At 36.0% G+C, this 12,495-nt stretch overlaps 1 protein-coding gene and 1 non-coding gene across 2 annotated transcripts in view; one reads left to right on the forward strand and one right to left on the reverse strand.

Moving 5' to 3' along the window:
• The window catches only part of SYNE1 (spectrin repeat containing nuclear envelope protein 1), a 578,994-nt gene that overhangs the window by 252,216 nt on the left and 314,283 nt on the right, over positions 1-12,495 (forward strand). The window contains exons 52-53 of the mRNA XM_049765309.1: positions 8,448-8,739; positions 9,640-9,812. Of these exons, the coding sequence (XP_049621266.1) occupies positions 8,448-8,739; positions 9,640-9,812 (465 nt within the window). The remainder of the gene's footprint in view (positions 1-8,447; positions 8,740-9,639; positions 9,813-12,495) is intronic.
• LOC125996907 (small nucleolar RNA SNORA51) lies at positions 4,673-4,805 on the reverse strand. Its single transcript, XR_007491568.1, has one exon. It is a non-coding gene; the product is annotated as a small nucleolar RNA SNORA51 (small nucleolar RNA).

Consider the following 12,495-nt stretch of genomic DNA (forward strand, 5'->3'; position numbering starts at 1 on the left):
TGGAAAAAAGCAAACTTAGACCTCCATCTAACACCATGCACAAAGGTCAAATAGATTAAAAACCTTGATATCATGCCCAGAACCATAAGGTATATAGAAGAACACATAAGTAAAACACTTTATGACATTGAGACTAAAGACATCTTCAAGTTGGAAATACTACTGTTCAAACAAATGGAAGCAGAGATAAACAGATGGGACTATATTAAACTGACAAGTTTCTGCAGCTCAAAGAAAATAGTGAATAGGAAACAAAGGCCACCCACAGAATGGGAGAAATTATTTACACAATACCCATCAGATAAGAAGCTAATATCTAAGATATACAAGTTACTAACAGAATTTATCAAGAAAAAAACATCTAACCCCATCAAAGAATGGGGGAAAAAAATGAACAAATACTTTCTAAAAGAGGAAATACAAATGGCCAAAAGGCACATGAAAAATGTTCCACATCACTTATCATCATGAAAATTCAAATCCAAAAACAATCAGGTACCATATCACACCACAGAGACTGGCACACTTCACAAAAAAAATCACACACATACATAAGAACAATCAGTGCTGGCAGGGATGTGGGGAGAAAGGAACTCTCATTCATTGCTGATGGGCATGCTGTCTAATCCAGCCTTTATGGAAAATAATATAGAGATTTCTCAAAATACTGGAAATTGAGCTCCCATATGATTCAGCTATACCACTCCTAGGAATATAACCTAGGAACACAAAAACACAATACAAAATGCCTTCTGCACACCTGTATTTATTACAGAGCTATTTACAGTAGTCAGAATCTGGAAACAATTCATATGTCTGACAACAAATGAGTAGCTAAGGAACTGCGGTACATATACACAATGGAATATTATGCAGCCATCATGAAATTTTTCTGTACATGGGTGAACTTGGAAACTAATATGCTGAGTGAAATAAGTCAGAAGGGGAGAGATAGACACAGAATAGTCTCACTCATCTATCAGATTTAAGAAAAATAAAAGACATTTATGTTTATAATACTTAAAGACAATAGAGATGATGGCTAGAAGGACCAGCCCACATATGAAGCTTAACACAAGAGTGGTGAGTGCAGTTAGAGAAATAACTACACTAACAACTCTCATGACAATGGTAGTGAGTGAGAGAAATAGAATGCCTGTCTACAATACAGGAAGGGGGTGGGAGAGGAGGGAGATGGGGTCATTGGTGGTGGTAATGTTGCACTGGTGAAGGGGGTGTGTGCTTTTTTATGACTGAAATCCAATTACAAATATATTTGTAATCTTGGTGCTTAAATAAAGATATTATTAAAAACAAAAACAAAACCTCGAATTTGATCTTGGCTTTTACCCCAAGGACCTAAAATAAATCTCTTCAGAAAAAATATTTGCACCCTATTGTCATTGCCTCACTTATTCATAGTATCCAAAATCAGGAAAAATTCCAAGTGTCCAAAAACAGATTACTGGATAAAAACACTCTGAAATATATTCACAATGGTAAACTACTCTGCTCTAAGAAAAAAAAATTATGTGATTTGTTCTTAGGTGGATGGATCTGAGAGTGCATGTTGAGTGAAGTTAGTTAGGAGAGAGACAGATGCAGAATTATCTCCCTCATCTGTAATATAGGACACAACTTAATAAAGAAATAACAAATATGCTCTGTGGAGAAAGTGGTGTTGGAATTTTTTTCACCTCTGTATTATCAACATTATAAATCATGGTGCTTAACATAAAATTAGAAGTTCATTTTAAGAGCCAGAGAAGTAACTCAAAATATTAAGCACCTGCTTTGTATTTGTATGTGGAAAGCCTGACTTGAATCAGCTTCATCCCATGAAGCCCTAGCTAGGGGTAACATAACATTCCCCACCTCAAGCATAATAATAATGTTGATAAAGCAAAAGTTCTGATTAAATGAGTACTTTTTTTGCAAATTGCTCTTCTCCACAGCACTGTTTTTTGGTTTTTTTCTTTTTGGGGGGGGGGGTTTGCTGTTGTTGTTGCTGTTGTTGTTTTATTATTTCTCCAAACTGTGCCAGCTTTGCTGGCTCCTTTCTCAGCCAGAATTCTCAACTCTATGTTGAGTTCTTCTGTGTTTTCTATATCCCTGGCATGTTCAGTTGCTTAAGTGAACACCTTTCAATGGGAGGATGGATCATTTTCCATTGGAGAAGCACAGTTTGGCTAAAACTAGCAAAAATTTACTAACTAGTAAAGAGCCATGTTCTAAGACATGAATTTCTTATTTATATCGGATGTCTTATGTCTTATCGGGTTTATTAATGCAAAAACGTAGGTGTTATCTCTAGCACAACTTCTCTATTTAAAGCCAACATTCCCTTTTTCAATTTAAAACACACTTTCATGATTTGATAGGCTTTATCAGGTATTTCCCTTTTAAATTTTCTTAATTTTTTTCTGAGGGTGAAAATAAAAATGAATGGTACCAGGACCAAACAGTCATATGAACATTGATTGGATATAAAAAAAAATTATCAGACTTAAACACCAAACCCAGATTTAACAACAACAGAATTGATATTCCATCTACAACAAGCTATCCACAGAGAAAAACAGTTACACTAGCACTCTGGGGGAAAAGAGAGGGAGATATGGGACAAATGCTGGGAGGGAGGGCAGTCCTGGTGGTGGAAATGGCCTGATTAATTGTCACTATATACCTCAAATATTACTGTGAAAGATTTGTTATTCACTTTTGGTCACAATAAAAATTATTAAAAAAATAAATAAATTTTTTAAATTTTTTTCACTGTTACTGAATTTTACATTTGCAGGATTTGCCTATTCATGTAAACTTTAAATGTACTAATATAGAGTTGTGCATAATATTAATTTTTAGAATTTATATCATCATGGATTTACAATTTTGTGGAATTGTAGCTCTATTGATCTGGGTGTATGCATCACGTCCTCCACAAAAAGAAGGAAGAGAAAGGAAAGAAAGAAAGAAAGAAAGAAAGAAAGAAAGAAAGAAAGAAAGAAAGAAAGAAAGAAAGAAAGAAAGAAAGAAAGAAAGAAAGAAAGAAAGAAAGAAAGAAAGAAAGAAAGAAAGAAAGAAAGAAAGAAAGAAAGAAAGAAAGAAAGAAAGAAAGAAAGAAAGAAAGAAAGAAAGAAAGAAAGAAAGAAAGAAAGAAAGAAAGAAAGAAAGAAAGAAAGAAAGAAAGAAAGAAAGAAAGAAAGAAAGAAAGAAAGAAAGAAAGAAAGAAAGAAAGAAAAAGAAAGAGAGAAAGAGGGAGAAAGAAAGAGAGAAAGAACGAAAAAGAAAGAAGAAAGAAACAGAAAGAAGAAAGAAAGAAGGAAGGAAGGAAGAAACAAAGAAAGAAGAAAGAAAGAAGGAAGGAAGGAAGAAACAAAGAAAGAAGAAAGAAAGAAGGAAGGAAGAAAGAAACAAAGAAAGAAGAAAGAAAGAAGGAAGGAAGAAAGAGAAGGAAGGAAGGAAGGAAGGAAGGAAGGAAGGAAGGAAGGAAGGAAGGAAGGAAGGAAGGAAGGAAGGAAGGAAGGAAGGAAGGAAGGAAGGAAGGAAGGAAGGAAGAAAAGGAAAGATCTCTTCCATATGTGAGATTAAAAATATAAAGTCATAACAAAGGAACAATAAATACTTAAATTCATTAAGCTGAAGATTATATTGCCAGAAATAGCTTACATGGGTTTGGATGGAGAGGGTTAGAAGGGGACTTTTGGAACACTGGTGGAGCAAAATGGGATCTCTGATGATTCAAATGCTGTTGGAATGATATATACATGAACAGTTTCATTGATAGAATAGCAAATACTTGTATTGCAATAAAAATAGCTAAAAACTAAATCAAAAATTTTAAACATCAGATGCTCTAACCTATGAAGCTGCAAGAATGGTGATCAATTGAATAACAGTGTAGAATACAAATCTTACTCATGGTCTTTTTCTGTGTGAATCCTATCTTAGGTTCAACACTCTATTGACTTTCTTTACCTCAACTCCAAAGTGAATGACCAGTACCCCTGGGACATCTTTAGAGTCCCATTGTCTACTATAAGGCCAAGAAGGAAAAACAGTTTTTCCTAACTTAGCAGAATCTAATGAAATAACAATATAAATCACTGAACTTGTTTTGTTTTTGAAATCTTTATTCTTCCACATATATTTCATTTTTTTTAATTTAGGAATCTTCAAATTTATTAGCATTTACCACATTTATATTTTTAATATATTTTTTTATTTAAACACCTTGATTACATACATGATTGTGTTGTTTGGGTTTCAGTCATGTAAAGAACACCACCCATCACCAGTGCAACATTCCCATCACCAATGTCTCAAGTCTCCCTGCTCCCCAACCAACCCCGCCTGTACTCTAGACAGGCTTTCTATTTCCTTCATACATTCTCATTAGGATAGTTCGAAATGTAGTTATTTCTCTAGCAAAACTCATCCCTGTTTGGGGTGAGCTTCATGAGGTGAGCTGTAACTTCCAGCCCTTCTCTCTTTTGTGTCTGATATGTATAATATAAATCACTGAACTTGTTTTCCTTTTGAAATCTTTATTCTTCCATATATATTTCAACATGGCATGACTATTTCTTTCCTTCCAAACTCTCCAGTGAATTTATATATTGTTTTCTTTTATTTTCTGGAGATTTTACCATTCTTTTCTTTTTTTTTTTTTTTTTGTTCCCCAATTCACAATACATACCCGGCAAGGGGCCTGTGTTGAGGTGTATATGGGGTGCCTTTACTGTACCTCCTCTTTCTATACAGCCAGTGTAAAGAACACAGCCTGTGGTAAGAATTGGGAGGCCTTATCTTATCTTTTATTTATTTTATTTTTTTTTCTTCAGGGCAAACTAAAGTTGTTTTTTTTTTGTTGTTGTTGTTGTTGTTTTTTAAAGTAAGAATTTATTTAAAGGACAAAATTGATTAACATAATGAGGTAAACTAATATAACATAATATAGTGACATAACATAACATATAATATAATTGATATAATAATAATACATGTAAGTCAAAGAAAGTTTCTGATTAAAAATACAATTTTTTTTTCATAATGGCTTACATATCTTTCACTGTAGTATTTTGGGTACATATTCACATTGAATCAGGGGAATACCCATCACCTAATATGTCCTCTTCCCAATCAAAAATCAAATATGCTGAAAATAGGCAGAGTCCTGTCTAGAGGCTTCCAACCTCAGTTTGAGAGAGGATGTGAAAAAAGTAATCAAAATACCACAACAATACAAAAAAAATATCGAATTAAATAACCGATAAGCACTACAGCAATAAAGACAGGCACCACACAATAGTCTCGGTTCTGAAATCAAATCATGCTCAAGTGCAAAAAGAAAGAGAAAGACAAAACAAAATAAAATAAAATAATATTGGAGACATCAACCGTAATCTCCACACCAAAATAAAGACGTCAAAAAAATAGATAATTTAAGGGTTTCTCTCCTTTTTTTTTTCATGTTTTCAACAACATGAAGGACAAAAACCACATGATCATATCAATCGATGCAGAGAAGGCGTTTGACAAAATCCAACATCCGTTCATGTTAAAGACACTCAGTAAAATAGGGTTAGAAGGCACCTTCCTTAAGATAGTTACAGCTATTTATGAAAAGCCTACAGCCAACATTATACTTAATGGTGAGAAACTAGAAGCATTCCCACTAAGGTCAGGAACTAGGCAAGGCTGTCCACTCTCTCCACTCTTATTCAATATAACCTTAGAAGTCCTAGCAATAGCAATCCGACAAGAGAAGGGAATCAAAGGAATTCAAGTAGGGAAAGAGGAACACAAGCTAGCTCTATTTGCTGATGATATGATGATATACATCAAAAACCCTAAAGAATCCACAGAAAAACTCCTAGAAACAATCAACCAATACAGTAAAGTGGCTGGATACAAAGTCAATACACAAAAGACAGTAGCGTTTTTATATACAAACAATGAAGTTGAGGAGAGAGAGATTAAAAATACAATTCCATTTAAGATAGTATCAAAAAATATCAAATACCTAGGAATCAACCTTACAAGAGAAGTGAAAGATCTATACCAGGGAAACTTCAAAACACTTCAGAAAGAAATTGAAGACGATCTAAAGAAATGGAAGAACATCCCATCCTCATGGATAGGTAGAATTAACATAGTCAAAATGACTATTTTACCCAAACTGCTATATAGATTTAATGCAATCCCTATCCAAATCCAGACACAATTCTTTAAAGAAATAGAACAATCAATTATAAAATTCATTTGGAACCATAAAAGACCCAGGATAGCTAAACACATTCTGAAAAATGAGAAGTTGGGAGGCATCTCCTTACCTAACTTGAAACTATACTATAAAGCCATAGTAATAAAAACAGCATGGTACTGGAACAGAGACAGGACCTCAGACCAGTGGATTAGAACAGAATTCCCAGACATAAACCCCCAGATATATAACCAACTAATATTTGATAAAAGAGGCAAGAATATGAAATGGAACAAAGAAAGCCTATTCAACAAATGGTGTTGGTACAACTGGAAACTCATATGCACGAAAGTGAAAATCGACCCATATCTCACTCCTTATACAAAAGTCAACTCAAAATGGATCAAAGATCTGGAAATCAGACCTGAATCTATAAAGTTTATCGAGAATAAAATAGGCAGAACACTCGAAGACCTTTATATCAAAAGGGTCTTTGAGAATGGAGCACCAATGGCAAAAACGTTAGCATCAACTATAAACAAATGGGACTATATCAAACTAAAAAGCTTCTGCATGGCAAAAGAAACCCTACTTAATGCAAGAAGACAGCTAACAGAATGGGAAAAAAATCTTTTCACTTGATATATCAGATAAAGGGCTGATATCTAGAACATACAAAGCGCTCAGAAACCTGAGCCCTTCAAAACCAAACGAAGCCATAAAAAAATGGGGAGACGAAATGAATAGACATTTCTCTGAGGAAGAGAGAAGGATGGCCAACAAACACATGAAAACATGCTCACCTTCACTCATCATCAGGGAGATCCAAATCAAGACAACAATGAGATACCACCTCACACCAGTGAGGTTGGCTCACATCAAAAATAATGGGAACAACCTTTGTTGGAGAAGATGTGGTATGAAAGGAACTCTCATTCATTGCTGGTGGGAATGCCCCTTGGTCCAACATCTATGGAGAAAAGTCTGGAGAGTGCTCAAAGAACTCAGAATTGAGCTGCCATTTGACCCAGCAATTGCTCTCCTAGGCATATATCCCCAAGATGGAAGGACATTCATTCCAAAATACGTATGCACCCCACTATTTATTGCAGCACTCAGTATAATAGCCAAATCTTGGAACCAACCTCGATGTCCAACAACAGATGAATGGATCATTAAGATGTGGTACATATATACAATGGAATATTACATGGCAGTTAGAAATGATACAATCACAGACTTTGCAGCAACGTGGATGGACCTAGATCATGTTATGTTAAACTAAGTAAGTCAGAAGACAAAAGAAAAACACAGAATGGTAGCACTATTCTGAAACACCTAGATTTTACCATTCTTTATATCTATATCACTTGCCACTTTTCCTAAAACTGCCTTGGAGAAAATAGTTTAAATACTCTTCATCACCCAATATAATCTTTTTTTCTTTTGTGGGGAGATAGGTTGTTTCCCATACACAGCAGTACCCAGGCACATTTCTGACTTTGTACTCAAGGGTTCTTTCTTGTACTCAGGGGAGAACTCTTGTTCTCTTGGGGAACCATGTGTGGTGCTGGGATCAAATAGGAAAAGCAAGCACCTTAACTCTTGTCCCATTTATTCGGTCCTGAATGGTCTCCTTGACACTCACAGCTTCTAGAAGGTGAAAATCTTGTGAACTGAGTCAGACTTAGGGTATGTATATAAAGTGACAGAAGAACAAGGTTGAGAGTATATTAAGTGAAAAACCTCCACCAGCTCATCAGAATAACTCTGGGAATATGAAGATCTAAATGGATAGAAAAAAATAATAAAAGCATAGAAAGGTTTATGTATATACACAAGGGAGGAATCTCCACTATATACAAAAAAGTCCAGTGTTTGGGGGAATTCTGCATGTAGTTTATGGTTAGGACAGCAAAACAAAAAAATGTTTTTTAATTGGTGCCTGTGAGAGAAAGGCCAGGCCCATTTCTAAATGGAATCACTAGGAATGTAGCCAGCTTGGAGCTCAGCAGGTACAGATGGAGTCACACCTCTCAATAAGATTGGCAAAACTCGATTATGGTATTGACCACATTGGGAGCCACCCCAAATAAAGCCAGCTCTGCATATCGCTTTCCCGAGACAAGTATGTCTGCTGTGAGCTCTTGTCTGGGTATGTCTCCAACATCAACAACCCATCGTCCCTCCCCTTCGTGGTTGAGTGTTGGGATTAAAAATACGTCCTTTCTGTTTGCTTTAGAGAGTCCCTTGATAAGCTTTCCCAGCGAGGACAACTCCTTAGTGAAGAGGGCCGTGGCGGCGGGAAAGAGGGACGCCTGTGCTCCCAGATTCTTGCTCACTACCAGAACTTGCTCAGAATGACCAAGGAGAAGCTCCGGGGCTGCCAGCTGGCCCTGCAGGAGCATGAGGGGCTGGAGGAGGCCCTGCAGAACATGTGGTCCTGGGTGAAAGGCGTGCAAGACAGACTGGCCTGTGCAGAGAGCACAACCGGAAGTAAAGGCACCTTGGAAAAAAGACTTGTCCAAGTGCAGGTAAGCATAGCTCTTAAAAAGTACACCTAATTGTTTCCCGACTAATTAGATGACAAATGTCGGGGCATGAGCCTATCATTCTCTGAACCTCAAAATGAAGATGAGAGAACTTGTATAAAGTGCAGAGAGAAGACTTGCCTTTCTCCCTTGTAGATAACATTTTGGGAGGTTCAATAGCTTTAAACTTTTGTTTAGAAACCTTTCAGCAAACATTGGGGAAGGCATTCTTTACAACAATTGTTCCTGGGATATATAGAGATAACATTAGACTTTTCTCTCTAGATCCCAGTTACTGGGAAGCTTTGTTGTTATAAGTTGTTGAGACTAGAGAGATAGAGCTGGGGTTAAGGTGCCTAACTTGCAGATATTTGATCCCAGTTTGATCCTCATCATTGAATGGCATTCTTGAGCCAGAAAAATATTTGAACACTGCTAACCCCCACATGGTTATGTGAACTATAAGATGGACTAGAGACCAGAATTGCAGCAGATGGGTATCTTCGAAGCACAAAAACTATCAACAATCTGAAACATCATCTATGAAATTGGCCTGAAAATACAGACTTAGTCAGACAATGATGTCAGGGAAATTAACATGTATTCATTTCTATAATAATTTCTATTTTACTATGAAACAGAAAGGAAAAATAAGTAGCCACTTCTAAACTAGTGAACCAAAGTTTTCCAAGGTCTTAGAAAATCTTTGACTCCAGGAATCTTGATTTCAATAAAATTGTACTTTGTAATCACATTTGTGTATTTTGTTGTTATCAGTGTTTTGCTATCAGCATTATTCTCTCAAATGCGATTTTTGTACCTTGATTCTCATGAAAAAAATATTTTCTAAAATATCAAAAGGCTTCAATATTCCTGATGAGAAATATTCACTCTTCTTTTTAGGATATTCTCCTGATGAAAGGAGAAGGAGAAGTTAAGCTGAATATGGCAATTGGCAAAGGGGAACAGGCCTTGAGAAGTAGCAACAAAGAGGGTCAGAAGGTGATTCAGACTCAGTTACAGACCCTCAAAGAAGTGTGGACTAACACCATGAGCTCTGTGGTCTATGCTCAAAGGTAGAATTTACTTTTCATGTGCATTTGCCTCAACAGACTCTGGAATCTTTATAAAAGGAAGGGCAGTGCTAAGAGTAATCTGAAATTGAGAAAGCTGACTTTGTTCATAATGTTTTTACTTTCCTTGATTTTCTAGAAGGGTAAACACTGATTTTATTTGCTTGCTCAATGTATGTGTGTGTTGTATGTATTTATTGTTGCCCCGTTTGTTGGGTCCCGTTTACTCCTTTGTTGATTGTTTGAGTATCTGCAAAGAGCTCCCAGAATGAGAAATTGATTCCTATCCTCTTGTCCCCTTTTGGGGGGAGATCTTGGTAATATTTATCCACAGCAAATAATCCACACAGACAAGAGGGTTAAGGGGTAAAAGGTTGGGCAAAGAGAGTCCTTTGTCAGCTTGCTGCAAGCTCCAAAACACACCTAGAGCCAGCCAGCAAACTCTGCAAAAGACCCTGAACACCTCGCTCCCAAACTATTTATTCGGCTCTCAATAGCACCCCCACCTGAAAGGTCAAGGTGGGACAGTAGGCAAAGAATAATCTTATGGAAATATTTTCATTTACAACATATATATTTATAATATTTTTACATATTTCTAATCACTGTCACTGGAATCTTGAATACTAAATAGACTCAGTAAGTTCCTCGTTTAAATTCATTGAAGCAAGGGTATTTGGTCATTGAGAACTTTAAAACCTTGTTTTTAATTTTTGTGGGATGGTTTGGGCCAAACCTGGTTGTGCTCAGAGGATACTCTTGGCTCTACACTAAGAAATTACTCCTGGAGGACTTGGGGGACAACATGGGGTGCTGGGAATAGAAGCTGGGTTAGCTGTTTGCAAGGCAAACACCCTACCCACTGTGCTACAGCTCTGGCCCTGATTTTTTTTTAAGAAAGAGAATGTAAATTAAATTGGCAGCTGTTGAGTTTTATGATTTTTTTTCTCAACCTGAAGAATAAACTTCAACAGTGAAGCATGTGAAGAGAGTTTGATTGTGGCGTGATGGAAGGGATCCTGACCTTTGGTGGCAGAGATCAGGAGAGTTAAGATCCTGCAAGGCAGGACATTTTCACCCAATCATTATCCAACTCAGACAGTCCATGACAACCTAGAGAAAATGCTGCACTCACTGCAGATGAGAAAAAATAGATTGATACACCAGGTGCTTCTGTGACTATACTTGGGAGTTTCTATTATCCTTTTTCTCAAAGTTCTGTTAGCATTTTGAATAAATGACCTTTGTCAAAATTGTATTTAAAATCTCAAGAACAATAATATATATTTTATTGTTATAATATTGAAGAAGTTAAGGACCAATGGGGCATAATAAATAAAGCTTAAAGGTCATCACAAAACAAAGCAAACTAAAACAAACTACAAATACCATTGCAAACTGAACTGTGAGCTTATGTGAAAACTAAAACTTGGAATGTTGTGCTGTGCTTTGCGTTTTTCCTTATATAAAGTATAAAGGTGGGAACTCCCAAAGACAGCTGTATATTACTATGAAGATACTTTGAATTTTATCCATCATGCAAAATAATCAGCAATAGATTATGTTGGTCTATGGAGTAGACTGTGGAAAATGAGTGAAAACTCATTAGTCAATTTTATTAAATTTTATTAAAATAAATGAATATAGGTGACTATTTCATGAGTGTATCTTGGAAATTAGAATGAAATGTTAAATATAAAAAATAGGTCCAGATCCTGGGCTCTCATATTCCAACAAGAAATCAAATGACAGATTAATATTGAGCAACACTCAAATTGTTGAGCTAAAATATTGAAACAAAACAAAGTATTTTTGTACTCTGAATGCTCACAGGACTAATGTAGAAGACATTCCAAAATAATCTCTGGCTCAGATTGTATTGCTACGACCTTATGGGAAAGGAGAAAAATGCAGGTCCTATGGTGTCTTATGGAGAAGTGAAATAATTTGAACTATATAGAAAGCTCATTGAGGAAAGGTTAGCTCTTTCTGGGATATATATGAATGACTCAACAGAAAGTATTTAAACCAGTGCCAAAAATATCTTTACCAAAGTTTAACTCTAAGATCATAAGCTTGTATACAATAAGGCCTGGCTAAAAGATATAAAATGAATAAAGAATGGCTTGTTCCAGAAAAAAAGATAAATACAGGATGATATCACTTATATGTGGGATTTAGAATAACTGCTTAGATAAATGCAGTGATTTAAAGTTTGTTGAAAAAAACGTTAGACTCCAGAAAATAGGGAGGAGAAGGAAAGAAGTTGAGTAGAGGAGGAGAAAGACAAATATGAAAGGATAGGGGACAGGGAACAAGTTTCAGGTGCATTGATAGTATTGAGAAAGGAAAGAACTAAATATCCAAACCAGTGTCGACAACAATGAAATCATGAGACCCAAACTTTAACAACCAAACTTAAAAAGGTGCCTATTATGCTGGTAGGCTGGGGTGTGGTAGGTGGCATGGATGTACTCTGGGAACATGGATGGAGAAAGGGTGACATTGGTGATGGCTTAGTACTGTGAAAAATTGTATGTCTAACTATGAATAATTGTATTTCTAATTATGAATAACTTAAATCACAGTTATTTAAATAAAAACTTAAAAAATAAAGAGTAGGGGTCAGAGTGGTGGCGCAAGCAGTAAGGCATCTGCCTTGCACATGCTAGCCTAGGACTGACCG

Source organism: Suncus etruscus, chromosome 18 (genome assembly GCF_024139225.1).
Source record: "Suncus etruscus isolate mSunEtr1 chromosome 18, mSunEtr1.pri.cur, whole genome shotgun sequence".
Lineage (NCBI taxonomy): Eukaryota > Metazoa > Chordata > Mammalia > Eulipotyphla > Soricidae > Suncus > Suncus etruscus.